At 38.5% G+C, this 27,752-nt stretch overlaps 1 protein-coding gene across 1 annotated transcript in view; it reads right to left on the minus strand.

Moving 5' to 3' along the window:
* Positions 1-3,689: 3,689 nt before the first annotated feature.
* The window catches only part of KCND2 (potassium voltage-gated channel subfamily D member 2), a 488,767-nt gene continuing 464,704 nt past the window's right edge, over positions 3,690-27,752 (minus strand). The window contains exons 2-6 of the mRNA XM_082693058.1: positions 21,688-21,850; positions 12,182-12,277; positions 11,218-11,310; positions 8,110-8,357; positions 3,690-6,344 (exon numbers count right to left, since the gene is read on the minus strand). Of these exons, the coding sequence (XP_082549184.1) occupies positions 6,167-6,344; positions 8,110-8,357; positions 11,218-11,310; positions 12,182-12,277; positions 21,688-21,850 (778 nt within the window). The 3' untranslated portion in view covers positions 3,690-6,166. The remainder of the gene's footprint in view (positions 6,345-8,109; positions 8,358-11,217; positions 11,311-12,181; positions 12,278-21,687; positions 21,851-27,752) is intronic.

A 27,752-nucleotide genomic window follows, 5' to 3' on the forward strand; every position in this document is an offset into this window, starting at 1 on the left:
GCTCTGCCTACTTGTGGTTTCTATCTCCCTGTCAAAGAAATAAAATCTTAAAAAAAAAAAAAAAAAGAAAAAGAAAGGAAATGTGGCTCGTACCATCACCTAATGGATCGATCTCCAAGAAGCAATGTGCTGGTATATATTTAGAACACAATAAAAGCTAGCAGTCGTTATTACCATTGTTATCTTTTCATGATGGTTATAATCATTATTGTTTAGTGTTCACAACAAACCTACAGTAGAAATTGTGTATTGGAAAGGACATATTTGGGTTTTATTTCTGTGGTTTGTACATCGGTTCCTTACTAGGTGGGCTGGGAATAAACAGAATGCTTACCAAGTCCAGATTAAGTCCTATGTAGACTTATGTATGATGTTTTTACTTTTGACCATTTTATATCCAGTGGTGCCTTGGTGGCTCAGTCAGTTCAGTGTTGGACTCTTGATATCTGCTCAGGTTGTGATCTTCGGGTCCCGGGATCCAGCCCTGCTTCCAGCTCCCTTCTAAGTGTGGAGCCTGCTTGAGATTCTTGCTTCCTCTCCTTCTGGCCCCCCACCCTTACCCCGCTCATGCTCTCTTTTTAAAAAAAAAAGGAAAGAAAAGAAAAGAAAATTGTGTATCCAGTGCCTCTGGTTGGGAAATTTATAATTCATCTACCCAAGGTTGAGGGTAGATACTTGGCTCTTTCAATTCTTTCCCATTTCTCAGTATCACTTCCTTATTCTGTTCTTTTAGGGATTTTTTCTCTGTTTTACAGGGAACCCAGGAGACCTCTGAGCCATTTGTTGATGCTTGAATATTAAAAACTGATCATAGATTAAGATAAATACCTTTTGGTGTAGCTCTAACAAGACTAACTTGATCAAAATCAAGAAGGCTGAACTTAGAATCAAAGCCCAAGGATGCTTCTCTACCACCTTGTAGCCCCTGTCACACCCCCATCTTTGTTCTGGGGTTCCTCCAAATTTCTCTCCACATCTTTGGTATCCACCCTTCAATACCCTTCTTCGGCCAGCCACATCCCTTGGAACTGACCACCTGGACCCACCTTAATGGTGAGTGCTGCTGCTGCTGCTGATGATAAACTTAGCTTTCTCTCTAGACTCCCTGGTCTGTTGTCAGAGTATCTCTCAGATCTTTCAATGGGATTAATCAGATGAATAAATTCAAAATGGGGCATTAGGATTCACAGCAGTGTTATGTGGTACTCTTCTGGCAAAACTATTTTAATAGCTTTCTTTAGATTGCCTGAAGCTCTGGTAGGAAAGACAGAAGGGAAATTTAGGGAAGTCTAGTTTTTTATCACAATCAAATTGTAAATGTCAAGTTTGGCTTCCTTTCCTCTTTTATTTTGCTGTATCTAGTTTTCTAATCTTTCTCCAAGCCGGGAGGTAGGGATTCACGTGCCCTTTCCCTGCACTCCATGGAGAGAAGACCATGGCCTAAAGAAAGGGGGTTTTAATTATATTATGAGAGGGTTTTAGAAAGTACTTTGAAGAATACTACCTTGAAGAAGCCTCTGTTCAAAACACATTTTCAGGAGATCGAAGTAGAAAAAAATGACTGCTACTATGGCAGAGAGAAAACTACTTGTAGTGTAAGACTGTAAACAGCAGTGCAAAACAGAGTATGTCGAGCTATTTTCCAGTATGTAACTCCTCGAGGATGATTTGGTTTGGATTTTTAATCTCCAAATCTCCAAAACCCATCACAATGTCTGGCTCATGCGATGGACTCAAGAATTTGAATTATATGTAGAATAGACAGTAGTTACCTAGTAGGTTTCCATATAAAAAAGAGGGGGGAATGATTAGGGAAAGGGAGAGAATAATCTAGTAAAGGAATGATTAATGTTTGAAGAGAAAGAAGGGAAAAAATGTGGACAGTAGAGAACAAAGAATTAGAAAGTATGGATGTACTATTATTCCCACTAAAAGCTTTTTGCAATAAACATATTTTATAATCGTCTTAAGCAACTGTGCTGTTCAAAAGTAATAATTCCTTAAAAATAAAATATCTTTTGAGAATGTTTTACTACCCTAAACACAACCAGCTGATGTAGGTCCAACTTAGGCTCTTTTTTTTTTTTTCTTCAAAAAATACAGTGTGTCTATGCAATTGTGTTGAAAATTCTGATGAAATTTACACGGTGCAGAGCAATAACCATTTTTGTACCTGTGAGTTAATAAAACAAACACCTGATGACACTCCAGGGAAGAGGAGATGCCTTTCTTATGAAACTCTGAGGAGTCATGTATTTGATATCAAGAACCCTTTTTATTCTTTTGAGTAATGGTGCCGGCAGACATTGCTATAACTCCCTGGAGCCTATTTCCAAGCCAACACTGTAACTCAGTTGAAGGAATAGGGAGATGTGTTAAACCTTATCGCAGGATTGGCATCTCAATAAATCAAGGACTATAAAAGAAAAGAATTAACAAGGGAAAAAAAAAAGGGCCTATCCACCAAGAGGATCACCAGTTATCACTATTTAAAATCACTCTCTGTACTAAATGATTTACTCCCTGTTTTTCCCTCTTCTAATGATCTCTTAACTTTTTCTTGCTTTTTGTTTCCCCCTGAAGAGATATCATCAGATGAGCACGTTTTTAAAAAGTGAATAAAAATCTGGCACTGGGGTGGCTCAGTCAATCAAATGTCTGCCTTCGGATCAGGTCATGATCCCGGGGTCCCAGGATCAAATCCTGCATTGGGCTTTCCTTCTCCCTCTGGCCCTCTGTCCCACTTGTGCTAGCTATCTCCCTCTCCCAAAAATAAAGAAATAACTTCTTAAAAAATGAATAAAAATCTATGTGTATATATCTGAACAAATATGTACAAATATGCATACATACACAAACATGCAACTGGACAAATAAATCACTTTGTTTGTTTCCCTGAATAGAAAAGAATCTCTGACTAAGAATCTGATTGAGGGGGCACCTGGGTAGCTCAGTGGGTTAAGCCTCTGCCTTCGGCTCAGGTCATGATCCCAGGTCCTGGGATCGAACCCCTCATCAGGCTCTATGCTGAGCGGGGAGCCTGCTTCTCCCTCTGCCTGCCTTTCTGCCTACTTATGATCTTTCTCTCTCTGTCAAATAAATAAATAAATATTTTTAAAAATCTGATTGAGTTCCGACCAAAGTTATTACCTCAGAACCTTACTTTGCTTAACTCAAGTAGCGATAGTCAAGAAGTGTGTAAGGTTCGTGCACCAGCCTTCTCTCTGGTGTGCACTGTCCAAAAGGCAAGTAGCATGTAGGGTGTAGGCTAATAAACTGGGTCACACACTGCACAGAATATCTAAAAGTATCACATAAACAAAGACAATTAGTTGTAACCATGCTACCCCTTTTTGGGTACTGACCAACAAAACCTCGTAATACACTTAAATTAGTTAGTAGCTACGGAGTTGTACTTGCCAAGATTCCCAAAGCAGATTATCTAAAACAGTGGCAGTCTTTTATCTTTAAACAATATTAACTGTTTTTAAAAAATGTCTCCTCCTAAATTCCCATTGTTGGCAGAAATCTACTATCTCTACCGATCTGGACTAGACTTAAGTGTTATTCACAATCAATGGGTTCTGTGTTTGTGCATGTTACAAAGTTCTCCCAAATATGGGTATGACACATCTTAGGTTTTGGAAAGGAAGGAAGTCAAAGAAAAAGAGCAACAGCCAACCATGCTGTCCTGTTCAAGCATGCACATGTTTTATTTAAGTATTCTCCAAAGGTCTATTTTTTTTTCCAGCATAATGCAGATATTATGCTATCCTTTGAAATAAGATATATGAATTTCAAACAAAATTGTCAAAAACAATGACCTTGGTTACTCCATATGGTACACAGAAATAATTACATTTCACTTACAATACAGATGCACTTAACACAGTCATCAATAGTCATTCACCACCAACACAGTATATTTTTAAATCACCTAAAACACCAAAAAATTTTTTTTTCTTTTCCAAAACTCTAAAGAAATTAATAGCTTGGGATAAATGATAAGTCAAAAAGGAGGCAGAATTGTCAACTGAAATACTCTAACTGTATTTTTTTAAATGTAGTATTAAGAACATGAAAATAGAACTTTTCATTGGGAATCAAAAGACCTAAGTATTCCCGATTGTGGTTTCCTTAGTCTACTTTTTAAAAAGTTTTTTTCAACAAATGCCATCAAAGAAGTTTCACTATATTTGCTCTAGAAGCATAAAGTGACATGAGGCAGGTGTTAATATAATTATTAATATTCACGCTCCAGGAAGATTAGTAACTTTTTAAAAGACATACTAGGAATGAAGCCAGTTCTTCCCAAGAGATAGTAGAGTGTATCTTACTTTTACTCAGCAAATGTTTATTAAGATCTACCATGTGCACAGCACTGTTCTAGAAGCTATTCTAGAAATGGGAAGCAAGAATTTCTGGCTTTACTTGAAAATGGTTGGATTAATTCCTTCTTATGATAAATTATGATAAGCATTTTAAAATCTCTATAGTAGAGGGATAATTATTCATTCTTTCCATGTATGGAAGCTAAACTTTATTTCTTACAGTGGTGGTTTGGAATGAACAAAACTTTTCATTGGACATAAAACTTTTTTACACTGTCACGTGCAGACATGTCTGCTGAAATATTTTAAAGGTGAAAAGGTATAAAGACTTTTCACTTAAATGTACACAGAGATCAACTTTGCATCATCAAATTCCTGTCCTCCTGATTTAGTGGAGAAAACTGCTCCTTGCAGTATATAGGAACCTTTCTCAGTAAATTTGTGCTGCCTTCTCCAATGGCATAGAAGCGTGCTTTCATCAAATATTGCTACATAGAGCACTCAAGTTTATCTCTGCGTTTCAATTCACATTAGTTATTCTCAAAAAGTATTCAAGATCTAAAGTAAAATAAATAATACATCAAGCAAGATTCTGGGATCACTGATTTTGTGATAATAATCCCAGCCTACTCTTTGCCTGGAACACATAGTGAAAAATCCAGTGTCTGGGCTTTTTTCCCTAACAGCAAAGAGGTTAGAGAGCAGTCACAGATGTCAACTCCTTTTTCCTATTTTTTGACAAGGGGATTGATGATAGTAATCTACTTACAAGATAATATGTCGGGGAATACAAAAGTAGGAAAGTCATTTGAACTACAAAACGTTAGTCCAGTCGATGACGACAAACCCAATAGAAAGGCGCTATAGAAGTCCAAGAACGGATAATGCACTGTCACGGGGACACAGTGGACCAAAGGTTATTACTGAAAAACATTTATGGCACAACAGTTTTGGATTAAAAAGTTATTTAAAACCTGGCCACACCGGAAGTGTTTCTATGAACGTGGCTCTTACTGTTATCTATGAAGATCTGGAAAGTACGACAACAAAAAATCCTGATTCCTGATACAACAGGTGTACAATGAATTATTGCAGTTGTAACAGTATCTAGGTGCAAGGTAAAACAATAATTAATACTGAACTATCTGAACACTTTAGATTTACTAATGAGCATCCCCATGATAAATACCGCAGCTCTAAAAGGAGTGTATTGGCACAGCCCACCATGGAACATGAACAATCAGCTTGTTGTAAGTGCACAGAAATTCCCCTTTCTACAATTATAGTTTATCATGCCTATTCTGAAGACAACATAAGGACACTGAAATCACTGCTCCAAAGAATTCTAGCATGCATTATGATGGTTTCCTTCAGTCAATACAAATGTGTCATAGTTTTTTTTTAATATGTAATAATCTTCATCATAGCCAATGTTCATGGTTTTAACAGGAAAAATTTTTATCAAAATGTTTTCCATATTTTTTTTTGTTTTGCATTCAACCGGAACATTATGTTCAAAGATTTGTTTTATTTATTTTATTAAAAAAAGAGTTCAGATCATAAGAAGCATCGATAGGCGGCATTTCATTGTGCTCATTCACAAAGTCAAAGGGTCACAGACTCCTCCTCTGTAGAACAGGTCAAACTCTGTCTAGAAATGCCATTTGGTGGTTTCATTTCCATACTCAAGTTTGGAAGCTTTGCTTTTATTTCGCAGCCAACCTTCTTGCTTTGCTCTTTTCATCTGCAAAAGGTTTATTGTTTCTTCTTTCTTCCACATTGGAATTCTTTCCACAGCCGGAGCTCAAATTCTCTTAGACCTGGTTCCAATTGTCTTACAAAGCAGACACTCTGACAATATTGCCTCCTGAGTACTCCGGAGACTCTGGCCTGTCATCTCCTTCAGGGGTGGTCACTGGAGGTGTTGGGATGCTTATTATTGCTGTAGTCACATAAGGTTGTTCACAGTTTAGTTTAACACATTCTTCCATTTTGGCGTTTAGACTGGATCGGCTGATGAGGAAGAAATAGATTTTTAAAAAGTAAGCTGTTTACTTAAACAACGTCTTCCTACAATTGAGGGATGTGTTTTCATATTTATCAGTAACATGTTAAATATCCGAGACCAGTCACCACGATTTTTTGAAAACTAAGGACCAAACCTAATGTGTGTTGAGGTGAACATTAGCCAGGTTATTAACATTAATCGAGTCTCTAAAAGCCAGCTCAATTTAGTTCAGTCGGTGTTTCTCAAAGTGTTTTCTACAAAAATGCAAGGAAGAGAATCGGGTCAGTTTTGGAAAGCCTGAGTTGAGCAAAGTAAAATAGTTGTCTTTAAGACCTCTGGAAGGGATGTACCTCAATGACCTGTGAATATGTCTCAGTTCTTTTGACCACAGGGTCATTTTACTATCCTGCCTCTTGGGGAAAGAGGATGCCTTTAAAGCTCTCCAGTTAGTGACAGCCAATTTTAAGAATCTCCAGAAAGTTAGCCATTACCAATAATTCAAGATTTTCCCAAGTGGTATTCTTGCATGAGTTTTACACTCCATGTGGATGAAGGGAAAAGGGGAGAGGAATAAGGAGGGTGCACACAGGTTGCTAATTACTCCACTCTAATTACCTTATTTTCATGGAAATCTTATTTAAGATGTTTATGTCCTAAAATTTTCTTTCTGAACATTTCTCTGCTTTCTACTTAATTTTGGAACAGATGTAGAACAATACAGAGGTAGAATATCTTAGAGACACAAATCTTTCATTGTTCCAAAATTTAATATTCTGGTCCCAGAGACATCTGATTTATGTAAATCAACATAGCCTGAATTCAGAATGTCATCCAGGTTTTTCACAAAGATTGTTGAGTGAGAACAAAGGAGCAGCACTGAATTAATGGATTGTTAATATAAAAACATATTTATTTAATTTGGGGAACAAAGCAAAATTACGTTGGCAGAAATTGATCGTTTTAATGAATTGCATAGTTCAAATGGATTACTTTTTATTACATGTACTTGTTTGTGGCAAAAACAAATAGCAAAGAATGAGAAACGAAGGAAAATGCCAATAGAAAAATTTCACTTCAATTATCCACGAATGAACCAGAGGTGAACGAGTTTAGGTTTTTACTTATCTTTTCTTATATTGGATTGATTTTTTTGTGTTTGCCGTGGCCCCAAATATCTTTATGATCAAAATTGTATATTGATTCAAGAGATTTGTGTAGGTATGGTTTTATTTTTCACTCTTATGTTGAAGGTGTTGATGTATTTTTAGGTGCTGCTGAGTACTTTTCAATGATATCAGTGTCAATTTAATTTGTCTCCATAGTAGTGCTGCCTATCTACCATTTCCGGGTCCTTGCATTTACGTAGGGGGCTCCTGGGTATAAAGCCCTGTGCTCAAATAGGAAAAAAAAAGTTGCAGAGTGAATGAGGCAGATGTACAGATGTGCATGCCTGACCATCTCAGCTTCTTTCTACCCCGCAGACTTACTCCTGACTCAATGAGTATCACAGCAGATCCATTTTCCTACTTGTTACTCGGGGTATTTGTTTTGTCTCATTCTAAACCCTAGGAACTAGGATTTGGATGCTAGGATGCTTCTAAGGTGTATTTGTTCAAAATAAATACAAAGTATTTCCCCCTCCTCCCCCCGCCCCCAGCTCCTCGCCCCATACCCCAAATTGCCAAATACATCGAGGCAGCAGCATGCCTGCAGGTGGAGAAGCGCTCCGGGAGGGGGCACAGGTGTGTGTACACAGGTCACCTCGGTTACCTGTTCGAGAGCGGGGTTCTCTCCACACATCGGATCTGGATGGTACTGAGTTCTTGCACACTGCCCCGGTGGCTGCCGGACACGTTGGCATTCGGGATGCGGAAGGTTTTTTTGTGTCGTCGTGAGCAGCAGGTGCTGGTGACCCCTTGTTGTGAAGAGAGAGAGGGGCTGTGGCTCGAAGGCCGGTTTCCCGTGGCAACTTCCATGCAGCTTTCCTCAAAGACTTGCTCATCCACGAACTCGTGATTCTGGGCCGGAGCGGGGAGGACACGAGAAGGAGGCACAGAAACGCATTTCAACGTTAAGGAAGGCAACGGACGGCTTTGTTTTTTAAAACCAACATGCCAGTACCCTGAGACGATCCCATGGGCGACTGAGACCGTTTTCATAAAGTCTGGAATATCGAAGCCACCTCGTGCTGGCTTTTGCGAGAAAATAAAATCTCCCTAGTTAGCCCTTGAGATGGACATTGACGGGCTGACTTAGGATCTCTTTATGGACTAACTTCATGTTGAAATACCACCTGTGAATTGAAACATCATTTCTGGAAGTGAAGAAGCAAAGCGGGAGAAAAAATTAAAAAAACAAAAACAAAACAAAACATAAAAACTCTTGAAAATGCACATAAGACGGTGCTCACAGTGTATGTGTTAATTCACATGGACTTTTCCTTTTTAAACAGATTGGAATCATAGATAAGACACTATTTTAATAGAATGCCCAGAATTAGACTGTTATATATTAGCAAATATTTTCGCCTGGGATTGAAAACATTTTTTAATTAGAAAATGAGATCCTGAAGATACTTTGTATTTCTTTAGAGACTCCTCTAAAGTTCCCAGCGCACAGACAAGTGATTTATTAGTTAAACAGACAAAATACTGCAAAATGGCCCACTTTGTGTTTGATCCAGAAGGGGTTAGCCCTGAACTCGGAGATCTCCCTTCTTATCTTCATGATATATCACCACCTCTGCCTCTATTCGGAGTTCTTCTAGCCAAGAGGCACACAGTGTTGGGCATCATTTGATATGCCACATTTTAGAAAAACCACACTGCAAATTTTGCTTTTAGAATATTTAATAAAGACTCACTTCCTAAAGTGCCTGTGTAAGAATTTTGCCTCATAAATAAAAGGGAAAACATTTGGGTCTGAACTTCAGGAGAGTGACTTCAATTACTATGTTTTTTTTCTTTGTGTAGGTGGGAATAATCTCGTAATGGAAGGCTTTGCACATGCCAAGTTCCACGAAACCATCTCTCATCCTGAAATATTAGCAAAACAATTGAAGCAATTCACTGGCCAAGAGCAAAAAGAGACTGTTTTCGTTACTCATTCTGTTATTTCTTTGCTGAGATGAGCATTTTGAAATAAACAAAATTTATACACTGTTTAAAGTCAAGAGAATCATATGACCAGACAAGACAGTTTCATTAAAAAATGAATTTCAATATCCAATTTTATGGAAAAAATATAGCTCACAAAGGATTCACATGGTGTTTTCTTCTTTTACAATGCACATCGCACACACATAATACAAGTATATAATGCATGAGATTCTAATTTATCACATCAGTGACTGTAAGTGAGAAAAGTCTTTCCGCTGCTAGTTATTTCTGTAGGTAGATTAATTTAAATGATAGTAATTGGTGTCAAATAATTTTTTATTTAAAAGGTATAATAGTAAAAAATGAAAATAAAAAAGCATGGAGATAAATACATTTGACTATTAATGTTACCGTTTACCTTTCAAAGAGTTATCCTTAGCTACAGACCTTACCCTGTAAGTGATGGATTGTTAGTTACAAAGGCAAATATAATCATGTAACTACCTTGTTTAAAGCCTTCAAATAATTTTCCATTTATTATGAGATAAAGATCAAAATTCTTCACATGCCTCCAAAGCCTAGCCATTATCTAGACTTCCACTGTCTCCTCTTGGGTCACTCTACTCCTTGTCTTCTGATCACCCTCAAGTTCTTTAGTTCCTCTAAGGCCAAGTTCCAGCGCCCCCCCCCCCTACATAATCTTTTACCCCTTCCTTTTTTGCCAAACTAGTTCCTCGTCTTCCTGTGGTTCTCCACGCAAGTTCCTCCAGGAAGCCTTGTCTGATGCTGTCCTCTCATGGCTCTGCCTTCTTTGTGTCATTGCACTGTGGCCCCATTTTTCCTTCTGCGCTCATGACCCTTCTCCAGGAATATTGGTGTTTTGTCCCATCCGTGGAGCCTTGATGAGGGCAAAGGCCACACCTGACTTCGTGGCGCATCTAGGGTCTGGCTCACTGTCTAACATGTAGTAGGTAAGCAATACAAATCTGTTGAATGACTATATAGGTAAATGAAAAAAAAAATGCATGGGCGATTTGTTGGAATTGGGAATATAAGGATATACCTCTGGGGAGTGGGTGAGCAGACCTGATTCAAATATGCTGAAAGTTTGAAAGTTTTGTTCTGCTTTGTGGTCAAAGACTGTGACCCTTTTGGACAAGCCAGCCAGGGAATGGGTACCTCTGCTAATGTGGAGATCTGATTGAGAGCTTGTAAGCGGAGAAATGCAGACTCAAGCCTCAGCTCCAAGGGGCTTGTCAGTGAAGAACTGTGTCATTTTTCTTATGGGAGCATATAGTTTTTAATTACCTGTCTTGTTCATTACAACCTGTTAGGGAAAGAAATGCTTATATTCAGTTAGTCTCTATTTTTTTGTTACTGCTATTGGTATTCCTTTTATCTAAATGTCAGCAACGCTTGAACTACATTGGTTTTTGTTTAATCAGCATTTCATCATCAGGGGAAAAATATTTCCTAGGACCTGCAGTCAGCTCTTGGGAAACAACTTTCCATCCGCATTAAACTGATATTTCACACTAAAGTTAGGATAATCACTGAAGATAAACCTAGTTCAAATAATTCTTTAAAATACTTTCCAAGTTAAAATGTCACTCTAGTCTTTCAAAGCAATTTCAAATATCCGTGTTTTTTTTTTTTTCATTTTTAGTATATTTTCCAGTAATGTAGACAGTGAAATCATACTTGGAAGCACTAAGTATTCACAAAAGCAAATGGGATTCCTGTCTCAGTAGAGGGGCGGATAGTCATGCCTTTTCCTTACCGTGGTTTTTTCCAGGCAGTGAAGCAGGTGGTGGTGCTGGGTTTCAAAGCTGGAGCCGGATTTGCTAACAAAGGCTTGTTCATCCTCTGAGGACTGTTAACACACACAGAAGAGAGAAGTGCTTTCTATTTTATTTGCAAACAATGGGAACCTCAGCTACCCATTTCCACAGAGAGATCTAGCCTATTTCCTGAGATTAAATGGCAGCATTTTCTTTCTTTTTTTTTTTTTTACTAAAAAGGAACCCATGTGCGGTTGCTTTTAATTTTGGCAATCAGCCTTTATGTTCCTGTCACATTAGCGGTCTGGTCTTTCAGGCTTGCCTCTCTGAATTGAAAACTTAAATAGTTTTTACTCATTCATCTACCAACTACCTTTGAAAGTCTGGAAGCTATTCTTTTTGGATAATAAAATTTAATCTAGTATTTAGATAATCCTGAAACCATGATCATGCTCACCTACATAAAAGATATTTTGATGGCACGATGACTGGAATCCTAAATATTAAAGGACAGTTTTGAGGTAAAAGTTACTGTTTCCCTTGGATTTCATACCGTGTGAGCTTTACAACACTGAAGGGGAGGGTTCCCTCTCCATTAAGAAATAAAACAAGGCATCTTAACCCCACTCAAATGAATTTTAAGGAACATAAATAATTTTGAAAGAAAAATAGGTATTTGAGTTGAGAATTCTGAGCTTTCTCTTGTTCACATAAGACAGTACAGAAATACTGCCCAGTCACGAATGGGAGTCACGATTCACCGGCAATATTTCATAGCCTGGGCCCTAACCTGCCACAGCCAGTAAGACCGTACAGCACCAGGTTATTTAAAAATGACAATTTTGTTGTTTGAGTAGCCATTTTCCTAATTACCCACAATAAAATTATATGGTTAAGTAGAAGTAAATCAATATGACACTCATAAATCGAACAGTTAAAAAAAAGTGAAATGCGGGACGGTACCTGCAGTTGGTTACTGAGTAAGCCATTCCGTTTGCTCTGCATGTAAGCATTGGCGCTTCCGGTTTTGGCTGCCCGGATCCTGGCGAGTCTGGCTTTCTAGAAGCCAGAAGAAAAAGAAATGTTGTGTTAATACTTATGGATTATTTTCTTCAGTGAATGCACTCCTGTCTCCTGCTAATGTTAGCATACACAGTTTTTAAAGTAGGCTAGCTTTTCACATGTAATTATTGAAAATTAAATTTTCACCATTGGAGTACTGTCCTTTCCTTCACTTCTTCAGGAAGATCAATTAACTACTTTGGAGTTGGGTTATGCATTTAAGACTTGTAATTAAGTCGTTAGAATAAGATCCAGTTTATTTCATTATTGTTTCTGTCAATTGTGTTAAGAGAAAAACGGCAGTATTACTTTATTTATATTTTCACTTATCCCAATCTCAGTAACTTAATGAAATGAAGACTTAGCAAACCAGCTTCCAGATCATTTTCATTTAAATTAATGTCCTTTTAAAAGCAGCAAATACATTCCAGGGACCAATGGCCTGCTTGCCCGCCTTCTTTCTTCTTTCCATTCTGCCTTTTGAAAGATTAAACAAACAAACACACAAACAAACAAAAAAACTGCACTCCCAAATATCAATTTTTTGCAATTATTTTGTTAAATTGGGCAAACTGACTCCATGCTGAATAACATGGAGTCTCAAAAAAACCAAAAACACAAAAAACCAAAAAAACCTAAAAAAACCCCTGCCATAATTTATCCACTTTTTCTACTGACACTGGTCCATGCTAGAACATGCTTATCTGATTTCTTTTTCTTGAATTTGTTGAAATGAGAGCATAGTGAGCCAGTCCAAGGAGATTGATAACATTATTTTTAAAATTTTAAAACATTTCTGCAGTAGATAATTTTCTTCAATTTAGAGGGCTTATAGGGTGGTTACTTCAATTGTTCACAGTTCTAGAAAGATCACCAACGTGATAGTACTGAGCAAACCGACTGTTGAGCCAGATTTCTGGTATTTCATTCTCCTTCAGAACTCCTGTTGTTTCTGGAGTGAGTCACGGAACGAGTCTGGCTTTCACATCCTGGAGGGCGCTATTTTGGTTGAACATTCGGTTTGTAGGATTGTATATCTTGCAAATGTACATAAGAAAGCAACTGGAATAGTTTGGTAAGTTCTTACAGACTTACCCCATAAAGACTCCTCCTTTTCCCTGTCTAAACCATCCAGATAAATATTATCTGTAATTTCAAGCCCTGGGATGTTCTTTCTAATAAAAATGTAAACATTAACTAGATTTTTTTAAATGGAAAATGAATATATACGTATGACAACAATTTTATTAATACAAAGTGCATCAAAAATAAGTAAGTCTTTCTGGACCCTGGAGCTGCCCTAATTCTGTGCTTCAGAGGAACCACTGGTAGTATTTCTAGAGAATCTTGCCAGAAATTTTCTAGGCATACAAAAGTGTATGTGTGTGTGTGTGTGTGATCATATATGTATACACACATGTTTTTACAGTTGGAACAATATGCATCATACTCCTTTGCACTCAGCTGTTTTCATTTAATCCAGTTTGGAATTCCTTCCATATCTACACATATAGACCCACCTCATTCATTACAAATATATAATAGACTCTTGAATAAAGCATCCTTTATTTAGCCAGCCAACCACCATGAAATCTTGAAAGCTTCGTTTGCTTATACTGCCTGCCTTGAACATCGTGATGAATTTATCTGTAAGACAAATTTCCAGAAGCAGAACCATTCCTAGATCAAAGGCTGTGCATGTATGTTTTGTTTGATAGGTTTCACCAAACTTCCCTCCAAAGTTGTACCAAGATGCCCTTCCACTCACAGGGTTTGGGAATAGCACTGAGACGTCTGAAGCTCTCAAAATAGCATTAGGAGATCATCCGGGCTTTGACACCACCCCTTCTCTCTTCCTCTGTGAATTTATTCTTCCTGTTTGCTGATTCCAGGTTAAAATAACAACTTTATTCAAAGATCATATTTATAAATGATACGAAAAATAGACCAATTTCACTCTTTGCTGCCAGTATACTGTTTAGATCCCTCCAAGTACCGAGACAACACAAGAGAATGAAGTTGGAAGGTAGGAAATTTTTTTTTTAAAGATTTTATTTATTTTATTTGACAGAAGAGATCACAAGTAGGCAGAGAGGCAGGCAGAGAGAGAGAGAGAGAGGAGGAAGCAGACTCCCTGCTGAGCAGAGAGCCTGATGCGGGACTCGATCCCAGGACCCTGAGATCATGACCTGAGCCGAAGGCAGTGGCCTAACCCACTGAGCCACCCAGGCGCCCCGGAAGGTAGGAAATTTTTAACTTCAAAAGCTGGGTCGCACAGCCAGGATTTCAGGCCAGTCTTGATAAAACAATGGGAAATGACAAGCACATTTGAAAATGACTTTGGATTGATGTAATAATTCAGAAGTAAGTAACTTAAATATACATTTGGTTTCCAGAAAAGGATTATTGCTGAAATTTGAATCCTAAAGTCTCACCAATCTTCTGAAACATTTAGTGTCTTTCCTGGTCTCATTCTTCCCCACTCTCCTCCCCACTCCCTACCTGCCTCCTCCCCCCTCTCTCCCCCCCTCCCTCCCTCCTTTATCCCTTTCTTTGGCAACTACTGAATGTAATTACATTGCCTATATCATAGTTATTAGTCTCCTCTATGTCATTCTCCAAGCATTTGGCAGCTGTATTAGAAACCATTTTTGGGGGGAGCACCTGGGTGGCTCAGTGGGTTAAAGCCTCTGCCCTGGCTCAGGTCATGATCTCAGGGTCCCGGGATCGAGTCCCGCATCGGGCTCTCTGCTCAGCAGGGAGACTGCTTCCCCCGCTCTCTCTCTGCCTGCCTCTCTGCCTCCTTGTGATCTCTGTCTGTCAAATAAATAAATAAAATCCTTAGAAAAAAACACTTTTTTTTCATAAATGAGACATTTATTTACATTAACCCAACACTCTGTCCAGCAAAGGAAAATGACATGGATTTCCCGCACTGGAAAGCCTATACATATGGTGGTAACCGCTGCAACAGAAGGAGTTCTAAGCTTAGGGAAAAAGAAGCAGTTGTCTTAGAGACAGAATAGCCATTTTGCTAAGCCATGTACGACGGTAGAAAAAACCTCCCATCTCAATTTCAATCACGACTTTTCTTTCATTTTACAACAATACTGTATGAGTTAATTGGTTTAATTGGTCTTGTGGTACACCACACCAAATGTCTGTTGAATAATGCTAGCTTTTATGACCTGTGATTACATCTTTGCTTTCGGTAGGTAATTGAGGAAATTTCTTTTACAAAGATATTTTAGAAAATCACTTTACTTCTGATCCACTCAGTATGACGATCTTGGCAATGGCGGCTATGTGAATGGGAGGTTAAAAGAAAACTATCCACTGGTAAGAGGAAATGTATTCCTCGCAGCCCTCCCCCCTCGCCCCTCCCCCCCCCCCAGTTTTGTAGGAAATACAACTTCTTGACCATGCCAAGTACCAGCAAATGTTATGGACTGAAAGGAAGGCTTCAGTAAATACTTTAGCTTATTTGGGAAGTAGGAGGCTTCCAAATTTTTAATTAAACATAAAGGCTTATATTGTCTGGGTTAAAAAAAAATAGCTTTGAAGTTATTTTCTGAATCCTTTATCTGCCTTGAGAAACACCAATGGTGTTGGGAAAAATAAATTGTCTAAGCACATTTCCATGTCCCCATGCGTCTCAATTCTTCATAAATTCAGTTTTCTTCTTAATTCTCTAAACTCAGAAGGATTTCTCAAGGTTGGGTTTCAAGGGTTATGGGTAAAATCCAAACCAGCCAAATGAAACAAACAACTGGTTCTGTGGTCACAAAAAGTTTGGGACATGCTGAGAGGTTAACCAGGTTTCTCTGCTATTGGATTCCTTACAACATACATTGTGGATGTTCACTGTGAAGACAAAAGTGGGGGGTGTAGTATATAATTTTTCTCAAACTAATTTGACACAGAACCCTTTTATTGTGGAGTAGTCAGTAGCTTTCAGCAAGTAGATTGTTTTTTAATTGTACCAAATGACATTACATAAACTTTACAATGTAGTCTCTGGACCGGAGGCAGGGGACCCAGTCAGAGAAATATGTAGAGTATAAGCCAAAAACGCTTGAGATAGCAATGTTTTTCAATGCAATCTATCTTCTAAATGAGGTACGAGATAGACTGTGAAAAGCTATTGGACCATGTTGCTGCCAGATCACAAACTGCTTTCAATACTTCTGAAAAATAAAGGTATCCTAGGTAGCTTTCAAAGTGAGGTTGCGAAAGCTTTTCTCTTTTATAATGTGAGGCAATTCCTCACTCCTCAAACACCAGCCCACATACTGCTTGTACCATCTATTCTGGAAATTCTACTTGGACTTGTTTCTTTCATTTAAGGTTTAGTAAAATGCCTTATGTGGAGGTATCATATTTAGCTTTATCAGCTTTTACAAATTTAAGGCATTTATTGGAATCTTTCCATTTGTTAAGGTAAATAGCTCCTCTAGAAATGAGACAGGGGCACCTGGGTGGCTCAGTGGATTGAAACCTCTGCATTCGGCTCAGGTCATGATCTTGGGGTCCTGGGATCGAGCCCCTCATCGGGCTCTCTGCTCAGCAGGGAGCCAGCCTGCTTCCTTCCCACCCCCGCCACCACCACTGCCTCTCTGCCTACATGTGATCTCTGTCTGTCAAATAAATAAATAAATAAATAAATAAATAAAATCTTAACAAAAAGAAATGAGACAATTTAGTGCCAAATACTAATACAAAGAGACAGAGGGAAGAAATCAGAAGAAGATAGTACAAGATCCCCACCCAGCTCTGGAGCTCTGTGAATTCTGGTGAAGGCAGGGCTGGGTAGAAACAGTGCTGGCATTTGGGTCAGTGGAAGGGACACTGGATGGGTCAGTGGAAGAGGGGGCAACGAGAGTTAGCTCTAAGTGGGAAGAGGGAAGAACTGAAAGAAGGTGGAGGAAGGCACCAGAGATAGAAATCATACTTCCCAGTATTGCTTTCAACTGGTCCTCAGAATGTCCACCCTACGCTAGGAATGGAGGACACTGTCAAGGTGAACAAGACCTCGTTGTTCATTCTTTCTTTATTACACAAACATTAAATGCTATTTATGCCTGGCACTGCACTCAGAACAATGGAGAGGGAGAATAGAGTGTAAAATATGATAATAGAATGATCATTAAACTGCGGAAATAGAAGAGAAAATAGAGCAATTAATGGTGTCCACATCATTTGGGACATTTTTCGTCATGTGGGCTGAGTGTTGCACCCTGAGTAGGAGTTTGCCTGGTGGCTCCATTAGGTGGTGTGGGGATGGAATGGAGACTTGAGGGCGGAAGTGGATATCAAGAAGTATGTAACCTCCAGATTCTTACAAGTGTTGATAATGGGGGTTCTTAAACCACAGATAAAAAATCTAGTTATCCACAGAGATATGGCATGGGAACTGAGTGGTACTTTTTACTCTTGGATAATCTAAGAGAGATCACACTCAGACTACAGCAGAGTGCTGTTTGTTTTAATTATTCTAGACTGCTATAAAATTATTTGATTTGGACATTAAAGAATGTCCTAGACAGATGTTTCTCAAAGTATGGTTCCCAGACCAACAGTATCACTATCACTTGGGAACTTGTTAGAAATGCAAATTTTCAAACTGTAATCCCACACTGCTGAATCAAATGCTTTGGGGGTGGGTGTAACAATCTGTATTTTAACAAGCTCTTCAGATGATTCCAATGAATCTAAAGCTTGAGAACCACCAGAGTAAAGTGTGATAAATGAGTCTTGGTAACTACTTTCTGTATCAATGTCAACATCCTTATGTGACAAGTAAAAAAATTCACTTACATTGTACCTTGGCTGCACATTGGCTCATTGGCTCACTGTATTTAGAATTATCAATAAGAAAAATCCCTAAAGAGACATAGCTCTAATGATGCCAGAATTTCCTTGTCTTAGACTTTAATCAATAGGCATGTAAGCATAAGTATGTCATCTGTGAAACGGAAATAATACACTTCTTTAGTGAGTTGATTGTGAAAATATAAATGACATATATAAGGCACCTGGGATATACTAGAAAATCTAGAGAGTGTTGTTGTTTTTGCTATTAGCACTATCCAAAATTATAATTACTATTACTATTATACATAACTACTTACAAGCTAGCCTTGTAAATATGCAGATGATAGACTGGTGTGATTTGTACCTTCAAGCAGGGTAGTTCCCTGCCTTAAAATATCAACCCTACCAAATGTCATTGCATCAACTCAGCTTTATTTTGGCAAACAATTTCTACTCAATAAATACTTTTTGAATAACTGAGTGGATAAATAAATCTATTCAAACACAATTACCAGTGGTGGGGGTGAAGGAGATATGTCACAGTTCTATATTCACCCACAGGTCAGTGTTTAGTTAAGATGTGATCAAAGATGGCTAGAAATGGGTAAATGATGCACTCTTTTCAAGAGTGGGGCCAGGTAGTGAAAGCGGGAATACTTACGGGGGGAAGAGCCTAGAAGAAGGACAGTGTCCCTAAATGCTCAGGGGAATGTTGTCAAATGCATATTGTATATATTTCATGCTTTCACTTGAGCTTGAAGTTGAAAATGGGACGAAACACCAAAAAATATGGTCTAAAAAACATTTTGCAATATTTCTTTTTTTAAAAAAGATTTTATTTATTTATTTGACAGAGAGATTAGGAGTAGGCAGAGAGAGAGAGGAGGAAGCAGGCTCCCTGCTGAGCAAAGAGCCCGACGTGGGGCTCGATCCCAGGACCCTGAGATCATGACCTGAGCTGTAGGCAGAGGATTTAACCCACTGAGCCACCCAGGCACCCCTGTAATATTTCTTATTATTTGGTCTGACTGATATTTTTACTGAACGGACTATTTGCTTGAATGAATAAGCTGGCTATCGTTTCATAAATATGATATTTGTCAAATCACCAATTCCAGATACACCTGAATTCTCTTAAGTAAACTCTTTTATCGAATATTTATTCCGTTTCTTTGCTTTTTTAATTTCTGGGAAGGAAAATGGGAAATATTCCTTGATAACTTAGTTCCATACGCATTGTTCTTTCATGGTAACTCTGGTCAGTTTACTGATCACAGACTATTTGCTGCACATAACACATTAGGTTATTACATTTGGTTTTATTAATTTCTCTAGTAGTTATGGTATATAAATAACATGGTTTTTAAATACCTTATTCAATATTTTTAAAATCTTATTTATTTATTTTTGTATTCTGGATTTATTTATGCAAAAGGTTTTCTAAATTATTCTAAGTTTGTTTTTTTTTTTTTTTTTTTTTTTTTACTGATTTGTCTGTTGCAGATGACAAAGTTTGAATGCAGATATTTTGGCATTCATTTTATTTGAAAATCTGATTTGTACTTTCTACAGTTTCAACATAGAAACTTTTTTTTTTTTTTTTTACATTGAGGAAATGAATTCTTTTATCAGAGAAGAGGTTTCTAGAATGGAGATAGATGGGTCTTGGCAAACCAAGATTTTTGTAGGATTTTTGTTATTTTAAACAATGTACACATGTGCCCAGGAGAAAGAGTGTCATGTGTGGGCAGAGCCACAGCTGTGTGCATGAAAGTCTCTGGTGGAGGGGTCAACTGTGGCTAAAATTTCTCCATTTCTGCTTGCCAGAGGTGTTTCCTACATGAGACTCCAACTGTTCAGAGGGTGCCTTTTGCTAACCTCTGTTTTTTGAGTTATCAGTTCCATATATTCATATTAATTGGACTGTTCTATGCTCTACAATAATCAGTTAACACCTTTCCAAACATGGGGGATTCTGAGAAGCAAGAACGCACAAGGCTGAACATGTGATTCTTTGCACATGGACGAGGATCTGCAGTGATGGACATGAACATGTTCTCTCACAACACGCTCGGTGATGCTAAGAGTTACTTTATGAGATTTTACACTCTACTAAAAGACTAACATTGTTCAAAAAGCATACTTCAAATCCTGTTCTGGCATTATGTACAAAGCCCATTATGAACTGCACCCAAATCTCTCATAATATTTTATAGTTACACTACATTACCAGGATTTTGCATCCACAGTCATGGTTAGGGATAGTTTTTGGGGAAAAAAAAAACTATCCATAAAGGACAATGATACAGTATTCATGAAGAATACTGGAAATCTAGTACCACTATGCTGAGGAAACTATAAAAGAGATTCCCGAAATTATTTCTAGGCAGCTAAGGCCCTGACTCTAAAGGTGACTATTTTGACAAAAATCAGGGAAGGGAAGGGTTCTAACATGTACTTAGTTCTTCTGAGAACAGTCTCCCTGGGTGGTTAAGTGTGTGAATCTGGGAGCCTGGTGGGCTTGGACTGAGTGATGGTTCATAATTTACTGGGTCTTTGCCCTCAGAATTTCTCAACTTCTGGATACCTTAGGATCTTCATCTAAAAAATGGGGAAAATAATGACAACTCACTCTTAGACTCATGAAAACAATATGAATTATTTTTAAAAAAACATCTGGCACACAGTAACCTAGCAATAAATGTTAGATATTGCTAGTATGATGATATGCTTACATAGATTTACATATCTTTGCGTATGTTCTTCATCTTTCTGTGAGGTAGGTATGTTTTCCCCCTTTCACAGTTGAGTACGCATCCTGCTCACTTGTAGAGGGATGAGTAGCTGGCATGAAGTTCAGAGAAACTGTAAACTGCTGGGCCAGGAATAAAACTCAGCTACTAATGATCAGATTTCTCCTACTTCCTGGGTCAACTATTTAAAATATCTGAGACATATCTTAGTTCCTTTTAATAGTCCTGGTCTACTGGAACCAGCTTGACCCCTGGTGGATAGAGACTAAATGAATCAGATCTAGAAATCTGATTCTGATAAAATTTGCCAAGACTCTTATCTTTGATTTTGCTACTATCATTAGTGCTGTTTACTATCTAATTCTTCCTCTCTGCTTCTGATTGCATAGTAGGATTCTATTTCCCTGCCCACTTTGAAGCTACACATGGCCACGTGACTTACTTTGGCTCGTGCAGTAGGAATGGAAGTGAGCTGGCCCACTTCCAGGAGGAGGTTTTAGGAGTATTGTGATTCATCACGCCCCGTTACCCCTGCTTGAATGATTGCAGAAGTACCTTGGCAAGATGGGAGTTTCTATCGCTGGACCAGTAATGGACCTGCAGCATGACTGAGAAATAGTCCTTGTTGTTTTAGGTCACTGAGATAGTAAGGTGTTTTTTTTTTTTGGGTGTTTTTTTTTTTTTTTTTTTTTTTTTTTAAACTGTGATATAGCCTAGCTTGTGCTGACTGATGCAACTATCATCAGAATCTAGAACACTGAATAGCCAGTTAGGGATTTTAAAGCTCACTATAAAAAGTGGGAGATGCTAAATTATGGCTGCCTAGGGCTGAATACACACCTTCTGTGCTCTCCGTTTGTCTGCTCGTTGATTTTGGTGGTAGATCCGACTGAAGTTAGAGACGATCACTGGAACAGGTAGAGCAATGACCAAGACCCCACTCAGCGAACAGATGGAACCAAAAATCTTCCCTGCTATGGTTTTTGGTACCATGTCACCATACCTGGGTTAGAGAAAACAAAAAACAAAAAACATATGGTTTTTAGTCACAGAAAGCTATTTCTGAAGCCTGCTACAAATAGCTTTTTACCTTAAATTATTTTTTTTTTGGACCAATCTATTTCTACTTCAGGATGACTATATACATGAGTTAAGGCTTTAATACACCAGAAATTATGAATATTTGAATGTAAAAAAATTATCTTTCAATCTTGGAGGAATTGATTCTAACATTTAGATATCATTTTGATTGGAAAATATTTTAAGCCAGATGGTGTAATGATAGCTCTTAAACGTGTCCTTTATATAATATGGCAAATTTCTTCATATTTATTTATGGTCAGTAATTCCATGCTGAATTTTATAATCTAGATAACCCACTTTTCCACTTAATTTTTCCAGCGTTAGATTGGTTACAAAATTTAAGTAGAAAAAGTGGTATAGCACATTCCTTTGGTCAGATATAATCACTTAAAAAACAAGCTTTCCAGGGTCTTATTAACTTTCACTTGTTAAATTCAATGGCCATTTCTCCATGATGATCTTATTCATTCTCTCAGTTGTATTTAATTAGTTTTCTCTCTCCTTGGAACACTCTCTGTTTTGTTCCAGTATTGCAAAATTCCCTTTGTGGTCCTCCTACCTCATGGCTGCTTCTCCATCTTCTTTTCTGGCTTTTGCCTCCCTTATCTGATTTCTAAATCATGCAGTAACTTAGGTCTCAGACTCTTACTGTCTCCATATAAACGCCTTCCTATGTAATTTCATCCAATCCCATAGCTGGCAGTTACCTATATGCTGCTGGTATCCTACTTTATATTGACATCCCTGACTCCTATTTTGAAAATCAGTCTCATATCTTCAATGGTCTGGTCTGCTTTTTCCTATCCCTGGATTTTTTAAGAACCTATTAAGAGCCAATTAAGACAAATGAGCCAAAAAAAAGAACTCTTATTTCTGCCACCCTCAAATCTGTTCCTCCCACAGTCTATCGCCTCCGATTACATGGAACTGCAAACCGTCCAGTTGCTCACACCAAAACTGAAAGAGTCGCCCCAATCTTCACTCCCCGCATCTCATTTCCAAGCTAGTCTTATTATCACTGACCCAGCTGAATTAGATCCCATTCAGGTCTCTTTCCTTAACCTCCATTTTATCACAACAATCCAAGTTATCTCTGTCCTTTGCCAGAGCCATGGGTAGATATAGCTTCTTACCTGAACTCTGTCTTCCATATTTATCACTTTACAATTCATGCCAACATAGCAGCCAGACTTATGGTTGTAGAATGGAGAACGGACTGTTGCTACTTTGCTTGAACCTTCTAATAGACTTGGAACTAAAATACATCCAAACTCCTCATGTTCATCTCTGAGGACCCATACTGTTGAATTACTGCCTAAATTTCCAACCAAGTCCACTAGCCACCTGGCTTTCTGTCCACATGCGCGGACCCCAGATCATCATTATTCAGGTTGAGACTTACATGTGTCTGTTCCATAAGTTATTTTCTGGCTATCTTATCTAGATAGGGGTCTGGCTATCTTATCCAGACAGGGGTCTAATTCTCTCCTCTTGTCATTCTCAATAACATTTCCCCATTGACTACCCTTCACAGTACTGTTAACACAGGATATTTTATAATTTATGAATGTATTTATTTTTTGATTACCCACCCACCCTGCTGACATTAGAATATAACATCAGCAAAGCAGGATCTGCTATACTGAGTGTCTCACCAAAACAAAGCAGGGTTTTAGTAAATATTAGTTGAAGAAGCCATTTTTCCCTACCTTACTGATATAGACTTCTAAGGATTTATCCCTAGGGAAAGGGAAAGAAGATCTTTTGATCATAAGACTAGAAATTACCCAGCTCTGCCTATAGATTCCCAACTAGTCCATGTTCACTTTGAGGCTCTGGGGAGCTCAGCACTTTGAGAAGAGCTTGGGTATTGGAATCCAGACCCAAGGAGGTTTAGAAGGACTTGGGATTGCATTTTATTCCAAAGGGTAGCCTAGGAAATGATCACTCTAATTAACATCGTTTTGTGGGAAAACATTTGTGTGTCAATATGGAAAGGGAAGTTGCAGAGGGACTGGCCCAGGGAAAGCTGGTGAGAGGGACAGCAGCTCTACCGACTAGAACATTTGGTGACCCCAGTCCAGGCTGTGGTCCTTGTTTTGAAGGCTCAGTTACTCTCTCTTGTCAGTGTTTGCGGGTGATCAGCAGTTGCGCTAATTCCCTGTAACTAAAATTCCCACAAGGTTTTGGCCTCAGAATGACAATATTAATTTATAGTACAACAAACAAACACAAAAAATAGAAAGAATGAACAAGCCCAGGAATTGGAATGTTGTGTCCATATGAAACAGGATCTCTTTCTTTTTCTTTTCTTAGGTTTTATTTATTTGAAAGAGCACATGAGAGAGCACGTGAGCAGAGGGAGGGGCAGAGGGAGAAGCAGACAATGGGGACTCAATCCCAGGAATCGGGGATCACGACCCAAGCCCAGGACTCGGAGATTATGACTGGAGCTGAAGGCAGCCCACTTAACCAACTGAATCGCTCAGGTGCCCCAACAGGGTCTCTTTCTGTAGTCCATCAGGGAAGGTAAAGCATAATCTGAGGTTTATGTTAGTAAGGAAACAATCACACATAAAAGAATTCATAAGGTGAGCAAAAAAGTCTTGAGGACTTTCTTACTATAGGGACCTATCAATGGAATTGGAAGATCAACTTTTTATACAATGCTGTGTGCGTGTGAACCAACTTCTGTTTGCCACAGTTCACATTAAGTGCCCAGTCATAGTTTATTGACTTCTTTTTTTTTTCTCTTTGCACTGATTATACAGTAGGTCCTGGAAAAGTCTAACACACACACACACACATACACACACACAATCTGTTTTTCAAAAAAGGGATTTGATTTTAAGGTCTACCAATCAGGATCTAGAAAGTGTTTCTCAAAAGAAAAATAAATAAAACTCAACTATATTTGTTGTGGGCAGAATAGATAAGCATTGAGTCCATGCAATTAAAATAAACTTTGTAGGATATAAATACATTAAATACAATAAATAAGATAGAGAAATGAATCCAAAGTAAAGTTTGTCCTGTGTCTCTCCAAGAGATTTTTAAAAAATTAGTATTTATTAGCTACTTTTTGTATTCTAGGCTCAACTGTATCATAGAGTAGGCAAGGCCAGCACTCTTGTAATTACTGGAGAAAATTAATGGCTAGACTGTGTTGAATGGACCCAAAGTTCAGTAAGACTTTAGGAAGACAGAGGCTGGTAAGTTCGGGGGTGGGGGGTGGTGTGCAGGGATGGAAGACAGTCATACATCCAGAAAGTCCTCACTGAAAAGAAGAAGGGAAAAAATAAACTCTTGAGGAATTCCGTCAAAGCGATGCGAAGCCAATTGATAAAGCAGGATTTCTTGGGAAAGCAATTTTTGACAAGGTGCCCAGGATTCAACTAGAGAAATAATCACTGCAAATCCTTTTCTGAATGTAAACAGAGATTATAATATAAATAAATAAAGCAGAAAGTGAACTTGTTACTCAGAGGGGGGAAAATGGGTAAAGTGCGATTTCTTGTTCATTTTGTAACAAAGGGGTAGAACGGAATGCTCTGAGCCAGCTTGCGGAAAGGCAGGAAATTCACAGTCTGGAAGAACCCATGACGGAAGAGAGGTAACAGGGGTGCTTCAAGGTCATGCAGCTATGCTAATCTGCGTCAAAGCAGTATTTATTCTTTACCTCCACCATATTTGCTTGACAATCCAAATTTCCTTCACAATCAGGAAAGCAGGGTGAGTGCGTGAGGGGACAGGCCACGCCTGCGGTGATCACGGGATCATGGCACGAAGTGAGGGCTAACACGGTGCTCATCGGTGGGACCTTCTCCTCCCATCGTCCTACTCCTGGGTAGAAGGACTGATCTTTCTGGTGATACGGAAAATGAGGATGGGCCCCGGGGCCCTGCTGTTGTGTGGCTGGGGCAGAAGGTGATGTGCGGAGGGCACAGGGATCGGGGCAGGTACGGGGGTGGAGGGGTGCTGCGGTGCAGCTGCTCCTAAGGGCTCCGTGGGACTCCGTCAGGTGGATCCCCTAGGAGCACCTGCTGCTTCCTTCCACACTCCCCTCCGTGCTGTATCTGCTGCTCTTCCTGCTCTTCTTCCTGTACCCCCTCCTTTCCCGGATCGGACTGCTGTTGCCCTTGGCGATATGAAGCCTGTATCACTAGTTCGACTCTGTCGGAGAATCAGGCCACATACCCAGTGTGGTTCGTGTCTGTTCTAACCGTGGTCCATTTTGTCTCTCTTCTCACTTAGGAGTCACCTTGAGAATGGAAACAGGTAATTTTTATTTGCAAACGTATAGTTGGGCCCAGAATCTACTGGGGATAGGGAATAGCTTTCTGGCAAAATCAGTTGCTTTCCTTTGTTTAACAAAGGCTCTTTTAACTAGTATTCAGATTCCTACTAAGAAGCAGAATAGCATGATACACCTCAGGAATCATATCTCAAACTCGATAGAGGAAAGGCTTAGAATAGAAAGCTTCATAATGAGAGGTGACAGTCAGCTCGGCTAAATGATCGTGTAGTTTAAGTATTGCCTACAAAACTGCCATCTTTTAATGGTGATTTCTATCCAAGGTGTCTTGTTTACTGGTTGGCATTTTATTCTTTTCATTCCATATGAAAACATGCCTCATTTTTCCTGCGCCCCTATCTTTAAATTAATGCTAAGCCCAGTGATATTATATATTCTAGTCTTTCTTTTTTCTTCAGAATTTTATCTTATGTCCCCAGTCTTCAAACATCCATTACCCAAGAAGACTGACACCGAAACATTATGTAGACGTGGTTTTGTTTTTCACAGAGACTTTTTTTTTTCTATTTTTAAAGAAAATTTGTTGAAAGATTTTATGGGGCCTCTAAGGTCTCCTAAGATAAATACTGAATTCCTAAAAGAGAGAAGAAAACAGGAGAAGGGATGGCATAGTATATAAGAATCACTCTCCAAAATTCCACATACTAGAAATAAGCAGACTTGGACTTTAATTGCAAGGACGTTTCCCTCTCTTTTTACTTTGCTCCGCTTCTCACTTTTCCCACTTTCCTCCTCTGCTCACCATGTACAGCCAGTCCAGTTTCTTTCTGCTTTTTGTTTTTACTCTGGACATCTGCCAAACCTTATGTTTATTGCCTCTTTCCCTCCTCAGACCAGTTAAAAAGGTACAACATGGAGGTATCTCTCACATAAAAATTCTAAATTTGCACATACTTCCCAAAATGCTTAATTAAAATGGTGGGGTTTTTTTCTGCAAGTTAAAGACCCTAGTGAACAGAAGGCCAATTCCCCAGAAGAAATTCCATTACTGGTTCTTGAAGATTTTGATTTCGGATGTCAACCAAAAGTTTTTGCAAAGTACTTAAACTATGGCATGCACTCAATGACAGAAGAGTGGCTAAATCTGGTTAATTCAGACAAACAAGTAGAATGCGTATATTTTCCTTCTGTCTGTCCATTCGTCCATCCATCCATCTTCCCATTTTATCAAGTAATATGAAAAAAGTTGAGAAAATGTCTGCAAGTTTAAAAGATAATACATTGTAAACCAAATTTTATTAATATCTACTCAATTTTTCCAGAAATCATATGTCTAAAGTACAGTGTCTTTAGATCTCTAATGGAGAAATATTTCCTGGAATTTTCTTATGCAGTGCTCAAACACAATACTGTTAGCTTCCTCGTCCTATTCATATAGTTTCTATTTTTTTTCTTCTCTTTTTATTTGAAGAGCATAAATGTAGGCTCATTTTATAAAGGAGAGATCTTATATAAGCAAAGCTCCTCAGTTAAGGAATGCCTTTTCATCTGTGAAACTATTTCCCAT

Source organism: Mustela nivalis (genome assembly GCF_964662115.1).
Source record: "Mustela nivalis genome assembly, chromosome: 12".
In the NCBI taxonomy this organism is placed as follows: Eukaryota; Metazoa; Chordata; class Mammalia; order Carnivora; family Mustelidae; genus Mustela; species Mustela nivalis.